General features: G+C 43.2%; 1 protein-coding gene across 2 annotated transcripts in view; it reads right to left on the bottom strand.

Annotated features, from left to right (window-relative positions):
• The window catches only part of WBP1L (WW domain binding protein 1 like), a 59,262-nt gene extending 38,097 nt beyond the window's left edge, over window positions 1–21,165 (bottom strand). The window contains exon 1 of one of the 2 annotated variants that reach the window (XM_056494506.1): window positions 21,037–21,165. In XM_056494506.1, coding sequence (XP_056350481.1) covers window positions 21,037–21,123 — 87 coding nt within the window. In that variant the 5' untranslated portion in view covers window positions 21,124–21,165. Of the gene's footprint in view, window positions 1–14,139; window positions 14,255–21,036 lie in introns of those variants that run through there. The other variant, XM_056494507.1, reaches the window with a different exon arrangement.
• Window positions 21,166–22,519: the final 1,354 nt, after the last annotated feature.

Below are 22,519 nucleotides of genomic sequence, written 5' to 3'. Positions count from 1 at the left end.
CTGCAGTAATGTCTTCATGAGACAGCTGATCTTTAGTGATCTAGGAAGTTGTGGATAAATCTCAAGACTGAGAATGTTTTCGGTGCATATTCTCATTTCTCCCCAGGGAACCTTGATCTTCAGAGGAATATTAACATGAAGTATGTAAAACATTTTATGGACTGTTTATAACCTAATGACTCCAAGTGTAACCTTAGATGTCATTCTGCAAAGACTTAGTCATGTTCAGCAATCTGAGCAGAGGGAGAATGCTAAAGCCTCTTGGGCAGATCACTTTTATTGCTCCTTTAGCTCTGTTCAAGCCGTTTCACATAATACTGTTATCTTATACTGGTATCAGCAAAACACTGCTTAAAATTGAGCTGACATAAAACTCATGGTTGCACTATTAACTAGTAAAATCCTTCCAAGGACTTGTGTTTGGAAATGTCTCTTCACATATACAGCCAAATCTGAAAATGCAGAAGATTCTTATTTAAGTATTACTTAATGGCAATGTTTAAACTAGTGTTCTTCTGAAAAAGAGATTTTTAAATAAATACTCTAATCCTTCAATAAAAGACAAACATGAAAAGCATGTGATTCTCACTGGGTATGCTTACTGCAAATCAAGTTACCATCCTGGAAATTCAGTATGTATTTGCTAAATGAAAACAAAGTATCTCCTGTGGCTCCACAATTAGAATTTTTAAAAAACAGATGCTGAATGAGTTACAGTTTTCTTCACAATGTTACTTTATCAGTTCTACATCTTGAAGGCTAAAATCAACTATTTAAGGAGAAAAGAGTGTCACAATCTGTGAAGTTAATATTTGTGTTAAAAATACTCATGGAAGAATCTAGCTGTTTGCTTTCCAGATGCCACTATTTGGTCTCTCCTATTTTTCAAATAAGAAGAGGCCTTTGCAGAATTATAAATAAAACACTGAAACCTCCATGTGACTTTCCCATATGTAGCTTTTCAACAGCCAAGTGATTTTCCCTATCCCATCCTCACTGTTTGCATACTAAGGCAATGTTTGCCAAGTTTGAAGTAGAAAATTTTTAAGCCTAGTTTGTAAAACCAAGAAGATAAAGATTTTGTTAATACCCTTTGATCAGTGATAAACTTCCTAAGGAGAGTTAAACTGTGGAGAAGAGCAAGAGAAAAAAAGATTCTATATTTTGCCATCAATTTACCAGCAATGTCATTGTGTCAGTATAGAATATGAGCATGCCAACATCAGCTTCTCTGAGTTTTTGAGAGCCCTACATGCAACTATCCAAATTCTGGACATGTTCTGAGATATAGTACTCGTCACTCATTGAACAAACAAGCAAATCTAACCTGAAAGGTGGAAGAGTTAAGAGAATATCTCAGTTTTATTCCTCTAGGGCTACTGGCAGATGTAGCTGACAGAAGGATTTTCCTGCCTTTTACTTTTCTGGTTGCCTTCATTCCCACCACAATATCCAAATATCTGAAAGACCAACATCCAAATGGCTCTCTATACTATGCATATTCTATATTACACTCTATACTATACAAAAAGCTTGTGCAGGTGACTTAAAACCAGGCTTCCAGTTTTCTGAAGGGTGGGACCCGTAACCACATCTACAAGGAACAACACAGCAGCTAATTCTGAGCCAAAAGGAGATGGCAGGCAAGGCTGGAGGACATTTACCAGGACAACAGAAAGGACTGCCTGCCAGAGGAAAAAGCAGAGGACAAAGTACAGAGCTGGTTATCTCTTGAACAAGTAGGGCAGCCCAACAAAGTCACCTGCCACAGAACATTAAGATGCCACCTTAGACTGAATGCCCTACAGCAGAAGTCTGAGACTGATCCTTCCCAGGACAACAAAGTATCTCTTTTCTAGTCTAAGCTGCAGCACAACATTCATTCCCACTGACCTCACTTTTCCCCTTGGATGAGGAACACACCCAAGGTACTATCTTGATCAATGCAATCACAAAAGATTGCTCATTGCATGCAACAGTTCAGTAAAGCACACCTGGCAGCATGACAAAAATCTGCACAGGGACACTCTGAAATTCTCATGTTCGATTTGACCTACATCAAATCCCACTAAGATGTAAACACTCCTCTGCCACCAGGAGTGCAAGAGCTGTGGCTGTGGGCTGGTGACAACCTGCAACTTCACTCCATGTAGCCCCCAGTCTGTGTCATGAAAGCCTGGCACCAAGACTTACATGAAGAAACTGCACAAAGGGGATGGAAAAGCCTGCTCTACCCTTATGAAAGGTGTTCTGTGGTCCTACTTACAGCCTGAAAAGCTAGGGGAAAGAGGTTCTGTCTGATGCCTGCACTCCTCCTAAGTTTATGGTTACTTCCCATTGACAAATATGTTCTTCTGTAATCTATTTAATCTATTTTCAAAAAGACAGATAATACTTTTTTTTTTTTTTTTCACATTAGCCAGGTTTCTTGTGCAAGACAAATTATAGCCCCTATAATAAACGTAACTGGGATTCCAAATAACTAGTCATCCATTCTCAAACTGTACTGGGCTTCATGTCTGGCAAAGTCACTGTTTTCTATTCTTTCCTTTTCTATTAGCAGAATAAGAACAGAATTTACTATATCAGACACAAAGTAAGTCATTAATGTTTATAGAGAACACCTATTACTTTACATTCAACAGAAGATTTTATGTGTTTCATTTTAATTTGATATTTTTCATACTAGTTCAGTGTTAATACTTGTATAGGTATTCAAAACAGCCAGAACTCTTAAAGGCTCACAAGTTTCAGAAGAGGATATTCTATGATTTAATTATTTGCACATAATAAGAGAAAACAAATACAAAATCAAACTGTTCATGAAAACTAGTAATTGTTTATGATGACCATATTTTTAGGGTCAATCTTTGGAGAACTGTCAGTAAAAAGAAGCATCTTCCTTTTATTTACCCCTGTCCTATACCAAGTATCTATATTAAAAATAAATTTAGAAACCAAGAAAACTCTATTTTCTTTTATCCTTCCACAGTATCAAAGAGACTGAAAGCATAATTCACTCTAGTAATTTTCTGTAAAGGAGGATTTAATTGTTAACTATAGCAAGCAAACACCAGACTTAAATTTTCCCTTGCAACTTGCCAATCTTCTCATGATTCAGCTTTAAAAAAAAAAGTTTTCTTTCCACTTCAGTAACTTTCCTCTTTTGGTCTCCAGCAAAAAGATGGATGATAATTTAGAAAAATTCCTAACCATGCATCATTTCTGCCTGATATCAGTTACAAGCCAAAAAGTAATCAGAGATTTAAAATACTGGCAGAAATAGTTTAGTGGTTGGTATTCCTTTCCTAATGCAGAACTTCAATACTGCCTCTATAAAATCAGCATCAAAAGAGACACAGAAACGTACCCATTGCTTCTGACATTGTAACTTGATTGTAACTGAATATTCCAAGTAGGAAGCCATAAATACATTGCCAACAGCCTCTGAGATAACCAGCAATATGGCAGCAGTAAGTGGTATCAGGACTGTAAATGAGTGATCTCATAATTTCTCCCAAAGTGCCAAGAACTCAGGCCTTCACATGACTGAAGACTCTTTACAGAGTAACCATACATGAAAACCTATGTTCCAGACTCACAGGACTGGAACCCTCATAACAAAGTGCCACAGTGATGACTCAAGTTCTACGGGAAATTTTTTTTCCATGCCATTAAATGTCTAATTTTTCTGTCTGCACATCTCACAACCTGCTCTTTGTACCTCAAAATACTGACAAAAGTTACCAGTGATCTCCCATGGCATGAGATGCATGGGAAGCTATGCAACAGCCTTTGGGGTGGGGAAGCAAGCTCAAATCCTAATTTCTCAACTCAGGAGCACAAAGAAAAGAACACTTGTACCAGCTTTCACATCTCTCTTCTTCACATCTTGACATCTCTGCTAACAGATTCTAATAACCAGGACACCAGAATTCATACTTCAGTGTCTTCAACTTTTTTCTGAAGGACTCCAGCTATTGATTCCTGATAATGTTGCCAAGCTGGTCCCTGAAACAAGCCATAGAGCGCTCAGGAAACATCCAGGAAAAGGTTGGAAGAAAGAGGTAGTTGCAGGGAGATCCCAGCACACAAGAGGTCAGCCCCTGGCTGCAGGGATTAGCAAGGCTTTCCATATCCAAACACATCTCAAAGAGACTGCAAGGATTTCCCAACTTCAGAGTAACAACAATGAGGAACAGTGAAGCTGCAAAGGCCTGTGTGGCTGAACTGAACCCCTGAAACTCTCTGTAGCCTGGGCAAGGTACAGTCCAATGTGTTATCACAAGTACTAGATGTTACTCTACACTGAAATCCACACTTCTTGACCAGAAACCTGAATTTAGAGGTCAGATTTAGCACTACAGCTTTGTACAAGGATTCTGACATGAATGCTAGAAGCAATAAACAAGAAAGAAAGAAAGAAAAAAAGCCAACCACCCAATCCACCAACCATCATTCTTTACAAGAGCAGCTGCCTGGAAGAATTTCAGAAATACTTCTTCCAAAAGTGTTCAGCTGCCATTCAAAATACTCTCCCATTGCATTTTCAATTTCAAAATCTCTTTGCCTTCAAAGTCTGTATCCTCCTATATTTTATTCAAAAGCTCTTGCAATTAAAAAGTCATAGAAAAGCATACCAAAAATACTAGACGTGACTAAATGAATCCAATTCTCTGCAACCTTTATTCCTTCCAAACCTCCATGAGGGCTGTCAAACACAGATAGATACAAAGTCAAACAGGATTTTCTGTTATAGAAAGAACTGCTTCTAGTGTTTATTTTCCACTTGAACCATAATTTTGAATAGCAGATGCTCCAATTTTAGTTTAAGCAAGTAAACATAAATCATGATGAAAGGCATTAGGGGTATAAAAATCCCCATTACCTCTTTGGGCTAGATTTGAACTAGTGACCTAATGATGTGACATTCAGTAGTCCTTTAACTGTGATCACAAAGATTTGCATCAGCAAATACTTAAATCCCAGGAGATGATACTTCCTTGGGAAGAAATGAAATATTCAGAAGTAAGAGTCTACATTTGTACAACTTTAACATGCAAGAAAATACAAGTAACAGTCGCTGATTCCTGGTACTACAATCACACAACACAAGAATTTGTACCAAAAGCCAGTACTTGCAGAGCTCTGCATTCACTACTAGACAGGAGTAAACACAACAAGTCCTAATAGTCTCTGTCATGGCCTTAGAAATTTACTAAAAATGAAGACACATTTTGTATGAAAATGCACAAATAAATCCACTTTGAGACAACTTACTAGGAACTAAGGTTTTCACATTCTGTTCAACTGCACCATGTACACCTGCAGAGCCTGGCACAATAACCAGAACTCCCCTACCAGAACTATCCAGGCTCTTTGCAATCCAGGAGCCTTGCATCAATATCCTGGTGCTATGGCAGTGCAGGTAAGCGTAGGTCCCAGTGAGGCAAGCACATGCTTCTTACCTGGTTTCAAAGAAGCATCAGCTGAAGGCAGCTATCAGCTTTCTCCTGAAGAGAACTACACTCTGATATTTTACTTGGTTGTAAAAATTTCACAATGGTGTATGTGCCAGCGAGGCAGATAGAGCCAAAAGCACAATTAACAATTCCCAGCAGGGAGCAGAGAGCAGATGCTGTTTAACATTTTTCAAAAAGTACTGCATATGTGCAGGTGCTCCATTTCACTGGAGAATCTGCAAAGCCATCTCCTCATCAATAGCAATATCTTTAATCTCCCTGATGAAAAATAATATTCCCATGAACAGCCATCAGCCCCTCTTCCCTTCACATATACAAACTCAGCCACAAGTGTGACCAATCCTACAAAAAGGCTCTTGAGAAGAAGCATCTGTACAAACAGCAATGTGCCTGCTGGGGGATGAAAGTCCTTTGCTTGGGTTTGGTTTGGAACTACAGATGTGCTTCAGCTGCTCTACACTCCTTCAGCCATCCCAAAAATACCAGCCAAAACTGTTAGGCCATCCACATGAAGTGTGTCACGTTCTCCAGTTGGCATCCAAGAGGTGTGCAATTAAAGACTTGCCAAGAAAAGGTACTTATCATAGGTAATTTTTACAATATCACACATAGCATTAAAATAGCTTCAAGAAAGGAAAGAAAAATGTAACGTAAATTACAAAGGCAGGTGATAAATCTTCCAAAAGCATTCAAAAAGATCACAGTAAAAGCTTGTAAGGGTGAGCAACCTGATTTCATAAACATGCTTCCGATTAACCCTTCTACAGCTTCATAAAGATACCATCTCTGTTGTTCCCAAGCACATCTGCCAGAGCTTGCCAAGGAAAGCATGAGCAAGCAGCTTCAAAGGCAGGATGACGTACCTATAGCAGTAAACCCTAATCCTTGCTGGGGAAACCACGCAACTGAACTTAGTCATAGAAAATGGGATTAGAAATTCTAAAACAAAACAAGGCATTGAAGGAATTAGCAGTCATCCCAAAATCATGTTGAAAATATTGAGCAACATTTAAATAACAACTTTTGTCAGGGCTGATAAAGAGTAAAACTAACGTCTTGCACAGGAAACCTTTAGTGGATGAGGAGAGGAACAGGATATCTGTGTCAGCCCAAAACCTTACATGCTGGATGGTGGGTTGGAAATGAGCAGAGGTGTCAGAGAGCACCACAGCCATCACCCCTAAAAACTCAAGTGCATGGACTCCTAGAGAAAGGTTTCTGTGATTTGACCATAGGACACACAGCAGTGATGGAAACAGACTGTGCTTTGATTATAAAGCTCATGTGCAGGGGCAGGGAGAGTTTCTGCAGAGTGATTTGGGAAGCACAGCATTATTCTTTCCACAGTTCATAATGTCATTCTAACTCATGTATACAAGAATGTTGCAACTGCTCAAGTGATCATCTCCACTAGCGTCACACACATGGCAGAAATGCAGAGGTCAGGATTTCTGAGGCACTTCCCCAAGGAGACAGTTAATGTGACTTTCTGAAGTTCCCCACGTTTCTTGCACTGGAACTTCCTGGACAACAGTGTCACATACTTTCCAAAGCCCAGATCCAACCCAAATTACATGTTTACACAACCCCACATAAAACTCAGGTTTTGATCAATGTGTGTTTTCATTTTTGAACAAGAGCTGATTTTCTAACTTAAGACAATCTTACTAAAGTAAACCATGCCTGTGCATAGGGTCAGGGTGCCTGGAGAAATCCTAGTTTAAGTGAGCTTCCCATGCCTTCTCACTGCCAAGCAAGCTTCATTAGCAAGTACCAAGTATTAAAGTCCTGATGGCTTCAACAGATAAAACAGAGAACACAAAATTTGCATCCGGAGAAGGAAGGCAGTGGAAAAAAGTAGACAAGCAAGAAGAGAAAACAATACATTGAGGAAAAAAAGGCAGACCATCATGATCTAAGTGCTGATTAAAACTGCTCCCAATCAATATTAAATGAATGGGACCATAAGGCACAAGTCCAGTCTAGCAAGAGAGCATATTTCCCCTTTGGTCATTCTCTGGTGTCAATGGAAACCCACTGGGGCTTGAAGAGATACCAAGTCATTGAGAGATGACTATCTAATTTAGCACACAGAAGGTGAATGAAAGTAAATTTGAGTTTCCACCCCACATCCTCAAGTCCAGGACTATCACTTGCATTTAATGAATTCAGAGTACTCAGATTTCAGACACCTCCCTCTGCTTTTTCCCTTTGCAGTCAACAGTTTCTTCTTTCCTAGATATCAGGCTCTTCTTTCCTTTAGAAAGGCCTCCATACTTCCCTCTCTCCAAAGTTAAACAGGATGAGACAGATACCACGTACCACAGCTTACATGCAGCTAGTTCTTCATCCCAAGCAGTACATCACAGAGCTGTCCAAATTCAGGACAAGAGCAGAATGACTGTGTTACCTTTCATTTACAACTGACACTGTCATGGAAGTCTTTTCTCCCTTGCAGTCTCATAGATCCCAGTGGAGTCCTGCAGAAGAGTGACCTTGCAGCAACAACCAGCTGTACAATAGCAGGAAGAATTGGGAACCAGGTAGTTCCTAAACCAAAAGCTGTGGTAGCTTTGAGTGGAGGAGTTTGGAAACTGCTTATCTACAATCTCTGCAGGGAAAGCAAAAAGACATTTAAGGACAATCCTGCAGAGCCCCTCTGAAACCTCAAAGGTAACAAGACCTGCACATGAACCCAGGAGAACTATGCGAAAATTCAGCTTCCACCAGTAGCAGTACCCCAATCAACTAGCAGAGCCTCTTTGCTGTAAGTAGATAAAAAAACAAAAGCAAGAGAAGATAGGACATTTCACACTCTGCTCAGACTCTTGTAAGATGAAAGCAAAGAGGGGATTTTTTAAAAGTACTTGCTTAGAAGTTTTGGAGGGAAAGAACAACTCCTAGTTTTCCTTCCATATTTAGGCTGAGACGTTTTCAATATTTCCACTGTTGCGAAACGAACATAGAAGAAAACAAATCTTCTTTGACTACACAGAAGTGCCAACCAGAAAATAAGCCACAAAAGCTTGTATAAATACATGCATATCCCAAAAACCAGATGCACCTATCAAAGCATTGTTTAAAGTTTGTCCGAGCTGAGACCGTAACTGAACTCTCTGTACTTGTTGCTAAGAACAATTTTACTCAAAATAATAACCAGGATTCAAACCAAGTAAGAAATAATGAACTTGGGTTTAATTGGTTTGTGAGAAACCCAATTTGCAAGTGCTATCCTTAGCCAGCTATTGAATGACTGAGCCCAGAAGGCACTGTGATGAGTGGCTTAAGTGGAGGCACCCTACACCCACCAACATTCCTGCTGAATGAATGTGAAATCGGCAAGAATTGCTTTTATTTATCTTACTAAAAGCATTTCTTGGAAGGGCTGGAAAAATTTATTTCAGATGGATTTTTCAGCTGAGAACAAAGTTGTATTTATTATAATTATGCACTCTCCAGTGTGGCCTGCCTTGCTGAGAAAGAACATTAAATTCAGCTGTGCACAAACTCATGGAAGTGACCTTTTTTATTGAAAATGCTGCAGCAAGAGGCTTGTGGAACATTCTCACTAAATAACCTACTGTCTGCAACTTGCAGATTAGTGCTCAGAACACTGATTTTAGCTGCTACTTACACAGGCACAAGTCCACATGAGGTCAATCAGCTGAGAATAAATTGTGTGTGCTGTAGAATACAATACAGAGAACTATACTTGGTCTCCAGTCCAGTATGGATTTATGAACTTTTATTAACCATCATGTACAAGCATAACATTGCAAGGCACTTTAAAGAGGTCGTTTCTGCAGGACACCCAGTGTTCCCTTTACATAAGGGGATCAAAAGTGTTTTAACACAAACTGAACAAGCTCTCACTTTAATGAGAGCAACAAATGCAAGAACAAACACCCACCACCCACACAGAAACAGCCTGCTGCCTCTTTGAGGAAGGACAAGGATTATCTGAAAGACTTCTGCTGCATGGAAAGCCCACACATTTGGGGAGAAGACAGGTTAGCACTAAAGAACTAGCAAGTTAAAGTAGAATGCTCATTTCATCCCCAAATGAATGGTGAAATGTAAAATAGCAAGAGTGCAAGACACACACTTCTTTGGAAATGAAGAATGCCATTTCAGTGTGCACATATAAAATATCTTCCTTAGACACATCAGATGATCTCTTTGCAGAAAGGCTGGGTATCTCATCCTGTAAAGAACTTAACACAGATGACTGAGCCTTCCCAGCAGCTGGGCAATCAAATTCCTGGTGCCAAAGAAAGCAAGGCAAGCTTTCCTGATGACGTCCAAGACATCTCATGGGCAACTGGAAGTCATTCCTCTGCTTGCCCAGCCCAAGAGCATCCTGCCATGACCAGGATCTGCTGCCAACCTGCTCCAGGCTCCCTCTCCCTTTCACTCCCAAGGTATGCAAGGCAGGCTGTCGTGGTTCATGGCCACCTGAACATTTTGGTATGCAGTTCAAAAGCCTAGAAAAGCGACTACCCTGTACTAAGCATCCAGAAGCCAAAATACAGCTGTAAAAACAGTCTGCATTGCCAGTCTGGGTTCTGCACTCCCTTTTCAGATTCTGCATTTGCATTTCAGCCAGTTCGAGCTTCTCCCACTGCACTGCTCACTCAACCTCCTGCTTTGGTTTCCAAATCTCCATCTCTGTGTGCTGCTGTCTCCAAGGGGAAATAAGACACAAGAAATTCCATGTTTTGACTTTGCTACAGAACCAATTAACTCAGCTGCAAAGAAGGAAAAGCTTTCACTTGAACTAATTGTTTTTCATGCAGTAAACAGAGCACATGCCATTCGTGAGGGGCACTAAAGCTCAATCCTCATGTGTCTTCACATGTTGATTATTTACAGTAATGCTTTCCAGATAAATAGAAGAACAGTCTCCACTCAAGAACAGAAGAATCCAAGAACAATAAAACTGTATCTCGACAATTAGGTAAAGTTTGACCATAGTACTTGAGGGCATTAAAAACCTTTGGACCAAAACCTTACAGAAGAAAAGCAAGAGTTTCTTAGTTAACAATTAATAATTTAGACCTGAAAACTTTCACCCAGACATCCAGCTGAAGAAGAAAATGACACAGTATTTATACAACCAGTACCACACAATCCCTTGGTATTTTGATACAAAAAATATGGTTCATAGTACATTTGCCATTTTAATGTCCCCATTGTAGATGAGAAATGTGAAATTACTTTCTTAGTATTATGTGGTAAACCAGGATCACAACTGCAGAGTTCTTACAAAACTACTTGAGAGTCAAAGGGAGTACACTGGGGCTTTTCAAAAATATTTCTTATAATATTTATAAATTCACCCTAAAATCTCAAAACAAACAACAGCAGCTAAACCCAAAAAATCTTCTACTTTTCCCCCATTGTTTACCTTTGCACTAATCTTTTGGGTTAAGTAAATAGCAAGACACTTCACCCTGGAGAGCCCTCATGATTGAAGCAGATGCAAGATGCCTGCTGCCAGGACAGGGAAAAAGCTGACCAACACAGAAGCAGTGTAAGACTTGTAAATGAACTGGTTATTAGGTTGAACCAGATAAAAGAAGTATGTTTAAACACCAGATCTTTAATTAGAGACACTAGTTAAAATCATAAGCAAGTTTTACCTTACACCCTGTCCTGAAGGAAAGTGCCTTCAGAAGGCTGCTGGCAGGCAGTGCCTGTGCAAGAGAAGAGCCACTGATAATAAGAGCTCTCACATCAAGATACAAATAAACAAAATCTAGGGTAATTCATTTCAGAGTCTGTCCCAGCTTGTGAAGTGCCACTAGAACTTAAGGTTTCCAGAATTGTAAAATTAACTTTTTCTGTGTAATGATAAAGGCTACATCAACAGCAGCACTCAGCCAGCCTACAGATTGCACTCATGGAAGGTACACAGTTTCGTACACACAAATACACCCTCCATTTGTTTGGTTCCAAAAGATCAAGATGCAAGGGGCCCACACCACCCAGCCAGGTCACTGCAAACATCTTGCCTAGTGCTGCTTTCCTCCCTCTACATTTTCCAGACAAAGCCAAACTGTTCACTAGCTTGCATACACAGATTTAGTCCTGTTTTATTTGGACACACTGAATGTATTAAATCCTTTGGTTGCACTTCTAAAATCTTTTAGAGTAGGATTACAGTAAGAAGAGTTTTGGTTATATACTGTTAGATAACACAACACAGACAAGAAACCACCACTGCCACACTTTGTGTTCCACAAAGTTTATCTGTTCTGCTAAAGGCTGTGAAAAAAGGAGATTAGTCTGTGCCTCATCCACACAATGAGCAAATACAGCAAGCTCTTACATTTCATACCAGCCTGAAGTTACATGTCAGCAAAGGTGAAACAAGGCAACAACAGATTTGTCTGGCTCTTAAACTAAAGTTTTCCTTGCAGAATGCTTCTCAAAAAATATATGTTATGCTGAAAATAAAGGAGGACTGCTTCTATAGCTAATCCAGCTAGAGAAAGCAGACTGCAAGTTTTGGAACAGAAAACAATTGCTCCAGACCTCCTGAACTCATCTTTGGCAGGATAATCTTTGGACTTTGCAGTCAAATGATGGGCCTAAGAGCACAAAATAGGTCTAAGGAGAAAAATCTCCCAACTCTTGTTTTGTCAGCCTAACCACTGGTTTAGTACGACACAGACTCTGGAAAGTAGACATACAGAGAGCAGTAAAGCAAGAAATTCAGTAAAAACAATGAGGCACAAACATGAAAGTGATATTTATAACCAAGTATATGAGATGCAAAAATTCCTAGTGAGATAAGTAGGAAAAAGGTGCAAAACAATGAGACAAAAAGAAAATAATACAGCTAGGAAAAAAGTAGAGGAAAATAAGAGCCCTTATTTTTGACACAGCGATTTAAGTTAGGCTCTGTTGGAGTCCAAGTGCTAAGTGTCAGTAAAAGGAGACAATCAGCAATGACAGATGTCTGCAAGTCTGTTTTATCTAAGCTGAAGATCACAGGAGGTTGGAGAGTAAAATGCAAGCTGTTTGTGAAGTTTGTGTCATCTAAAAAGACACAAGTAAAAACGACAAGGTAATTTGAAGACAACACAACACAGGCATAACCCTCAATCCTATTCAGCATTCACTCTTTGAAAAGCAGTCTGCAAACAACAAATGAGGCAAGGACTAAGAAAAGGAGGAATTCATCACACAGGAGACCCAGACATGAGTCATGATTTTCACATGCATTCAGGTAGTTACATGCATTCCAAGCAGAGTAAAGGTCTTTCAGATCATATCTGAAGAAAATTCTTTCCTTCCCCCAAGAAGAGAGGCAAGTTTGGTAAATTTACAGTTACAATTGATACACAGGATGTGATGAAGTCAACCCAGGATGAAGTAAGCCCAGTGCTGTGGCCTTGAAGATTCTGCCTTCTTCAAAGGTTTTGTTCAGTGTTTACAAGACCCCTGTACTATGCCCACCACCTCCTCCAGTCCTTCCCTTACCTCCTGGCTCATTCTGATCTCAGCCCCCATTTAACCCCCTCATTCCACACCAGTCACTCCCAATTCTTGCTTAGCTCAGTTCTAAAAGGTGCTTTTACCAACTGCTAGCTCTGTGGGACAGATTTTCTGCCCACCACTGGTGTAATGGCTGTCACAGAGGATAATTTATGCAACAGGATGGCCTGATCTTCTGCTGGAGACAGAAGATATGCAGTTCCCATGGGTTCCTGTTGGCAGTCATCCACCACCTGGGATTTAAAGAGGATCCCAAATAGAGAAAGGTTTTTTTAAAAAACAAGCAACTTCTGATACAGTGTAAACAAATAAAAAACTTATTACAAAGAGTGAGGAATACAGAACTTAGCAAGGAAGACAACTTCTGCATATTTTGCACTCTTTCTGTATCAGGCCTCTGGTGTGGCTGCCACAATTACACCATTGTTTGACTGGAAGCATTATCTGAGACCGTCTTGATTATGAGCTCTGATTCCACAGTAAGTTTTTAAAAAAGGTCTCTTGTGGACAACAGTGCTTGACCTGCTGGTCACATCTGTGTGCTGAATACAGAGAAAAGAGCGAATCAGAATCAGTTCTGCTCGCTAAAAAGCCTTTGCACTGTCTGCAGGTGAGTCATGAATGGTCACGAAGTGTCTTCCCTGCTTCCAAGGGATGGAACACTTGACACCTTTTACACAGGGAAAGCTCAGGATGGCTGGTGAGATTCCTGGCAAAATAGACTCTTCATAGCTGTTTCTACATTTTATCAACCCTTTCAATTTCAATTTGCTCTTCAGCCAGTGGGAGACAAAATGAAAAATAAAAGTAGATCTGTAACCACTGGAGCTAACCTTCCATAAGTGTTTTTCACGAGGCTGACTGACTTTGCAGGCTGACAAACTGCGAGCGCCAGCAGAGGCTCTGGTAAGAGTGGGGGATGCATCACATCAGTCAGCCCAACTCACAAATTTCCCAGTGCCAATAAGCTCACTAGTGCAGCTTCTCACTCAGTGATTCCCTGTTTGTTTGGTTTTTTAAGGAGTCTCTATGCCTATCTGTTTTCAGGAATTCTGTTGAAATTTTATGCATCTTCCTATCAAACTTCATCCAAGTTGGTCAGTAGCTTCAAAATGGATGGGGAGGCAGACACTGATAACTACATAAAGCTCACCTTCTCCTGTGAATTATCTTCTTTCATTAACAAAATCCAGTTTCCTGCTCAAGTCACTCTCTCTCCCTCTCCAGGACATTTAGCAAATGTCAGTATCTCGACAAGCTCTCTCAGCCTGAAGTAGAGCCAAGAAAGGGTTAGTTTCTGCTTTTCCCATGTTCTGTCCCAGATCTCAAAAATAAATCCCCACAAGCAACAAAACAAACAAAAAAACCCCAAACCAAAACATAAAAAAACCCAAACCCAAACACAAAAACCAAACCCCCACAGCCCTCCGCTCAAGTTGCCTCTGAAATTTTTATTACTGCCTTGAACACACCAAAACTAGAGATGAAATTAAAACCCATTACCATTACAAGCAAAAAACTTTCACCTCATAGTAATGGAGAAGATTAATGAGGATAGATGACAGAATCCTCTTCTTTATTGCTAGCAAATCTTTCCTTTCTTGAGGTTCACTCTTTCCTCTGCTAGTCCTAAAGACTGCAGTCAGGAAGGAATGCAAGGTCTTGATCCTCTAAGAGAAAAGGAAAGGTGCCTGTTGTCTCTTACTCCCTAAACCTAGCACCCTGCAACTGGTCAGTCCTGGGAGCTGCTTGCCATACTCATCTATACCTCTACAACCCATTGTCAGCAAGATGACATTTAAAATGCTGCTGCCCAAAGCTCTGTCCCCTCAGAATCTGCACTGGGGATCTCCACGCAGTCACTTCTTCATAAGCTTCCTGTGCACTGTCAGTGTTTGGATTTGGTTTACAGTATGCCAATATAAAAGTGCTTGGGAAGAAGGAACTCTCAGAAAACTGCATCTGAATCTCCAACACAACACACTTCTCACATCCTTTTCTTCTCTGGCCAGTTTGGACCAAACTTAGGTGATGCCAGGTAGATGGATACTGGTTCAGCAGAGAAGGCCTGCAAACAAGCAGCACCACAAGCTGCCTCCACACAAAATACAGTTTCTCCGTTCTATTTGTAGATGTTCAGGGCACAGCATGCCAGGGAGCATTAGCATTAAATGGTTTGTCCTGCTGCATCAGTCCGCCACCATCACCTACCTCACTTTGCACCTAGCAAACCCCTGCACGCAAACTGCTCTGCTGCAGTTCCAAAAGCTACTCCACAGACCACAGCTATCATCTAAAAATAATACTGGTGATCCCACTGATAATCACATCATTAGAGAAGAAGCAAGCTTTTCCTTGTTCAGGCAGATAAACAGCAGGTTTCTGCAGCACCTTGAGCTTTGCAGTCAAACAGTACCTGCTGCTGAAACCATGGAAAAAAGCCTCATTTGTGACTGCCACACCAACACACTTCTTTTAACAAGCAAGGTAGGGGCATGCAATTCCTGCTTGGCAAGCCTGTCCTCTCCAGCCAGCTGTTATTTCAGGCATGTTTGTTATGTGCACTCTTCACAGGCCCAGCCACACAATCACCTGTCAGAACTCCATTGCCACAGCACCCAGGTGTTGGCATCTCAAAATGTCTCGTCTTTGCTGTGGGCTTTCTAATCACACAGGACAGCATCAGAAATGAGGGATCCAACTTCCCTGTCAGCATCTCTCAATGAACTCAAACAATAACACCATCCCTCACCCTGAGCTTTTCTCCCTCTGACTCAGAAGCACAGACCAAAACCTGGCACAATCAGGTTGTCCTGCTACGTGCAATGAGCATCTCTGCCTTGCCATGACTAATGGCCCTTCCAGGATTGTCACCAGCCCTGCCTCAGAGACAGCTTTTAAGATCTCTGACATGCTGAGTCCCACACTGCAAAAACAGCAGCACAGCTTGCCTGCTTGTTTTGGATTCATGAGCCCTCTGAGACAAATGCAAGACATGACTGTGTAAGAGCCATAAAGTCATTAGTTATATGCATTAATAAGCTCAGAGGGTTCCTACACAGCTAACCAGAAAGGGCAAATTCTTACCCAGTAAAATAGGGCAACTCAGACCAGAGGAATATGCCAAAATCTGGTACCAGATACACAGAACAAAAGGCCACGTGCAGCTCGGCATTACTGAAACTGATGGACATGCCTGACCAGGAGACCTTTAGATAGGCACAGCCACAACCACAGGGCACATCAGCGACAGCACTGCATGGAGAAGTAGGCCACAGGATCATTAGCCCAACAATAGCTTTTTGCCACAAGCAAAAGTCTGTTCAATCCTGCCAATCCTCCTAATGTGACTTAAAGGGGGGGAAAAAAAGGCAAAAAGAAAAGGTGGGCAATTTGCATTTACTAAATATATTGCCCATTACCTCAGAGTATGGCCATATGGAGGATCATAAAGAAACACAAACTATTATCAACATTAGTGTCTTTCTACTACCACGGAAAGATGAAGGTGAACATCAACATAACACCAAGTTAATACAGGCTGACAGAGACATATAAAAGAGCTGAATTTCCATTTTTGCCAGCAGAAAAGCAGCTGTTGAAGATGCTTAGAGGAGCAGCATTTCTGGGAATCAAAGTGAGGGTTCAATGGGTGTTTCAGCCAGGTCTGAATAACTGCTGTTGAAATGTGGCCAAACACTGAATGCATCCATCCTCTGCCTCCCTAACAGGCTGATGGCAGATCACCACTTTGGGCAGGGTCCCTGCTGCAGAGCAGCACCTCATACAGCAGAGCCAGAGTTCAGGGACACCCAGTACTGGATGCTCCCACTAGCCACATGGACTGATCTGGCCCAACAGGCTAGGAGGATGGAAAAACCCCCAACCACAGTAAAACAACTCCGGCAGATGAAAACTTCCAAGTTCCCTTCTGGTACACAACAACTCTGCAACAGTTGCCCAAGTTAATTCTTAAAGAGGTGCTATTTGTTTTTTATAACTAACATTTGCAGAGTGGCAGAGAAATTCTCAGAATGCAATGACAGGTCCCAGTCACAGAGACGCCTTGACTTAAATGAAGAAATCTGCCACTCTCCACAGGGCTCACTGGACATTTTCAGACCAGGCTTTCCATCTGCTGCCCAGCTGCAGAGCTGCAAGTTGAAAGTCTTACAGAATTTTGTGTAATTATGAGTGCAACTCTCAAACAAAATTTAATCAGCAGGAAAGCTTGCTATACAGATGAGACACTGGAGTTCACAGTGGTATAATCATCACAGGAAAAGCAGTCCGTAACCCAGCCTGCAGTTATTTAGAGGCTCCCATTCTGAGCAAGTACACCACGTACTCTGATCTCTGCTGCCTCCTGTCAAAACTGTAGATATTAGCAAGCCTAAAAGCCAAGAGTCACAAAGATATGGCAGGCAAAATACATCCTATGGTTACACAAGCAGTCTCCTCCTGAAGGAACCTGATGCATTTCAGGAGACAGAAGTGCAGTTGTAACTAATTACCTTTACCTCAATCAAAAATGTTGTTGTAAACTTGCAGATGAGGAGCCTGTTACTTGAGAATTGAAACTTTGCTGTTCAGTTCACAGACTACCTGAAGTGATGCTCTGAAAGGGCGTGAATCCAGCCACAGCCTTGGATGAAGTGAGGTAACTCCACATTGGTGCAATCAGAGCTGTGGTCACAGCTTTGGACAGAAACTCTGTGTTACAGAGCTGTTAGCCACAGTGACAGTCACACTGAGTTATTCCTTAAAGCAAGGATCTGTCCTCTTTGTCACATATGATGAATCATGCCTCAAGTCACAGTACTTCAAGCAAACTCTTTAATTTGGGATTAAATCTGTCTTTAAAAATATGCTTCTACCCGATTTGGCTCAAAACCATCTTATTAGAGAAAGATGAATTCCACAGACTTGTCACATAGTTAACATTCACTTAAATCTCTTGTTTTTAAAGAAAACAACAGTTGAGAAAACTATGTGATAATTAAGCTGCAGGCATGGGAAGCAGACATAGTTGAGATGGTCAAATAACCTTTATTCTGCCCTCTGGAGACAAACTACGATAGAAAAATGATTAATGTTTGAAGTTTTTCATTACAAATTTTATCCAGTTAATTTGAAATATATTAATTTCTTATTTCCTTCTTCCTCAAACCGAGAGGGAGCACATACCTGAGGTGTGCTATGACTCTACTTCTACAGCTGCTACTGAACACGGCTAGATTTCTTCTTCCTGTGATGTTTATTACTGATTTTATTACAACATAATTGGAATACTTCTGCCTGTAATCTACTAATAAATGCTTCCACTCAAGTTAACAAAGTTTTGCGCTCCAATTACAAGTGAAACTGCAATGAATAGTCTTGGAGGCAGATAAACTTGGACACAGGATAGAAGATAATATAATAGCTCATCATTTTCTCTGTGATCCACCTTAGTTAAAAGAAAGTCTCTGACGATCCTGGGCAGCCTGGATATTTTAACCTGAAAAATCAGACACTCCTGCAGAGCACAGTGTGTTCCCTGAATGTTTGTTCAGTGCTAGGCAGTACAGCTCCACCTCCTGAATTATTTAAAGGACACATTTCTTGCAGCCCAGTCTTAGACCACCGAGTCTGTGGTACAGTTCTTCCAGGCAAGGGGGCAAAGACCATGAGCAAGAGCTCTCCCTGACAGCAAAAGCAACCAGGAAACAGCAAATGTCTGCAAGATATATGGAAGTAGGCAGCAGTCACCAGAGGCAGCAAGGGCAACAGCACTCTGGAGAGGACAAGAGAGAAATGCTGTCAGGGTTTCAGGTAGAAATATAGGAACCTTTGGTGCAGAGATCTTCCAAGCCCAGCACTGCCCTGCTGCAGGTCTTCTCTATGAACTCGATGGCTCTGATGAAATCAGACTCTAAGGCAACACCAAAGCAGATGAAGTTTTTTTACATGCTAATTTCTCAAGATCCTACATTACCACTCTGGTTTTTGAGTGGGCAGCTGTCAATCTCTAGTGTGCAGTGAGATAATACCAGCCTTTTGACAGACAGAGTATACATTTAAGATCCAAAAAAAGCTGTGAGAGTTTTATATAGACAAACTATGGAAAGGAAATGAGTAAAAGATGTATCCCTTATCCAAGTGCTCTTAAAGAAAACGTAGGCAGCCAAAGCTGTTCTCCCCCACTCTCATGTATTGTACCACTCAAGACATATTATTTTAGGATTATTTCTGGTGCACTGACTAGAGAGTATTTCCACAAGTCACAAATGCCACTATCCCACATGCAATCCAGAGGTACAATTGCTTCCATGCTGTCCTCCTTTTTTTCTTTCCTCCTTTTCTACTTCCTATTCGTTTGACTAATGTATGAACTGTCTGAGGCAGGGGGCATCTTGCAAAGTCTTCAGAACAAGTACGACATTTTTATTAGCATGTATAGGGTTGTAGAGACTCACAGCTACCATACAGATAATCCTACCACCTGACCACTGCTCACAGCTGGGTACCACAACAACCAGAGAGCAAAATGGTTTTGAGATGTGCTTGTTTATGTTTAGTTTATGTACCTCAGCCTGCAGGTGAAATGGAGCAAGCACCAGGACGTCCACCTATTAAAGGCAGTTGAGACAATGTGAAAAACACACAGTTCAACACAATCCTGCATCTGGCTCCCTAGGGAAGCAACAGCCAAGACTTAGTCTCAGTGTGACTGAAGGGAATTTGGGATGGCTCTACCGACAGCTTTTAAAGTAGAGCTGGTGCTCTCAACACCTTGAAAAGAAGAACAGAATTCAAAAGAGGCATAACATCTGTAATCATAGACAACATCCGCTCCTCCTCCAACTGCAGGAGTATTGAGAAGTATTTTAGAGGACACCTTCCAGCCATCTGCATCCCTATGACATTAAGCACGATGCAACACATGGCACCTACGACCTACAGTCACAGATCAGCATCTCACTATCTCTGACCTTCAACAAATGCAAACTGCAATTTGTACTTTATACAGAATACATCATATCAAACCAGAAGTCATCATATTCCATCCATGACCTCCATGGGGTGAAACAGACATGCTGACTCCGTGAACCATGAAGATCCAGGTCGTGCACAGGTTGCTTGGCCAAGTGCAATCCTCGCTGAGTGTCACTGAACATAAACATCACGGTGGGAGAAGTTACACTGCTGGACTCAAGACCACCACTGGAGATGTGAATAATACATATTGCAGCATAGACAGGAAACAGAGTAAAGAGATAAAAAAGAGGGAGCCAACTTCATTAAAACCCTTTCCAAGCATGACAAAAGTAGTAACCGGGTGGTCAGAGCCTACAAAGACAAGGCCTGGTTCCCCTCATCCCAGCTGAAACACGCTCCCTCTTCCCTCCCGCTGCCCACAGGTTTGCACCGAACCTCCTTCTCCACTGTTCCTGCCACGGGCAGACCAGCTCGCCTGTCCTGGGCAGCACCACACAAGTCCCACTTTCCTGCTGACCCATGTCTTCTGGCCAGCTGCTCCACTGGCACCCTCCAGCTCACTCCAAACCTCCTTCAGCCCTGTCCCCTCACAGGTCACCTTGCGCCCTGTCAGCACCCCCAAAAGACACCTGCCCCTCCACCCGCAGGCCCCTGCGCACCTGCCAGCTCCAGCCTCCTGCCCTCATACAGCCACCTTTCCCTTGGTGTCCAGTCAAACACCTTTCTCCTTCGTCCTGCAGCCACTCTGCCGCACAAAGCCGCTGCAAGCGGCACTGCCACCCGTGCCTGGATCCCCACACCACCTCTCCATCCCTACAGCACACAGGAACCCCCATACCCAGGGCTCTGCATCTCCTCCAGCTCCACTCCAGTGGAGCTCCCCAAACCTTAGGCGGGCCCCCAAAAGCCTCTACCCCCCGGCACCGCACGCACACCCTGCCAGCCCCGCCGGACCCCCCGCCCCGAGGGCCGGTGCAGCCCCCGCACTCACAGGCGCCCCCTTTCCTAGGAACGCAGCCCCCCGGCAGGCACGGCGCGACCCCAGACCCCCCGAGCGGCCCCTCCGTACCTGGGCGGGCTCCGCGCCGGCGGGCAGCCCCTCGGGCAGGGCCTGGAGCAGCAGCAGGGCCATGGCGGCGCGGAGCCTCCTCGCCATCCCCCCCACCCCCCGCTCCCGCCTCCCCGGCCCGACTGCGGCCCGGGACGGGAGCCCAGGGGCACCCCGCGCCCGGACCCGCCCTCAGCAGTCGTCTATTGGGCGGCCGGCGCGGCTTTCGCCTTGCCATTGATTCAGCACGATGTCGCTTAGGGCAAAACCGGGAGGGGCGGGGTCTGCGACTAGGGAGTGGCCATCTTGAGTGTGGCAGAGCGGGGAGGGAGCCTGCAGTCCTGCTCGGGCCGCCATGTTGTGAGTGGCGGAACTGGATGGGGAGTGCGGGGCTGCACACACACATTGCTCCGCAATGGAGCCCCGTGAGCACAGCTGGGCACTGCGAAAAGGGGGTTCACAGGCATCCTTCTCCTCAGCCATAGCTTTCCTGTGGCCGCCAGGCACTCATCCTTCATTCAGCAGGTCACTCCTGCTCAGCATGACCCCTGCTCAGCCTCCTCCCCAGTGCACCCACATTGTCCCAAACCCCACAGCCCGGCCGGACCTGGGGCACACCGCGAAGTGCGGCATGGGGAGGGTGCTGGGATGGCAGCAGAGGCATGGCACTGGACTCAAGACGTGCAGTGGGTAGCTCTGTGTTGGTGCCAGCACCATTGGGAGACATAAGCAGCATGGGGAAGAGGCTCTCCCACTGTGGCTGTGTCCCAGCATGTCCCCACACAGCGATGCTGCACACTCCCAGCTGCTGTGGGGCCATCAGCACCTGGCATTGATTCACAGCTCAGGAGGGACAGCCCGTGTTTCTGGGCAGTGTCAGAGAGTTTCTACACTGCTGCTCCCAGCGTGCCAATGCCCGATTGGCATGATGAGGTTCATCAGATACTCAGATAACATGTTGAGAAAGGCCAGAAAAAAAATAATGGATTTAGCAGCTTATCTCCTGCCCTGTCTTTTTTCTATCAAGATCAGCTCACCCACCTGCTGCTAGTGTGGGCCAGCAGGCGTTCACCCATCACACCTTCACCATGCTCACTCCTCTTCCTGTGGCAGCCACATCCCGGCCTCCACTGGCCCTTGGCCAAGCCCTCCTGCTGGGACTGCCAGTGCTTAGGAGAACCCAGCAGCTCCCCAGCCCCTGCTCAGGCTCTGCTGCAGACCAACGTGACATCTTTGGTGTGGTTGCCATTTGAGGTGAGGTCGTAAACATGCTGGAACACTGACATTTCCGCCACACACAGTTATTGAAGGAGCTTTATTCCTGTTCCCAGCTAGTCCTGAAATTAGAGGCACAGCAGGGAGAAGGCATGGAGTTCACGGGAGCACAGGACAAGCCCAGATCAGGTGTGACTCATTGTTGGAGAGCAATTAACACTTGCTGCTCTTCCCAAGCAGGGATGCATCTGGCTCTGACTCTGTGCAATGAGGTTTCCTTCCTGTTGCA

The sequence above is a fragment of the Oenanthe melanoleuca genome, chromosome 6, assembly GCF_029582105.1.
Source record: "Oenanthe melanoleuca isolate GR-GAL-2019-014 chromosome 6, OMel1.0, whole genome shotgun sequence".
NCBI classification, from domain to species: Eukaryota; Metazoa; Chordata; class Aves; order Passeriformes; family Muscicapidae; genus Oenanthe; species Oenanthe melanoleuca.
This window is presented reverse-complemented; position numbering and strand designations above follow the sequence as displayed.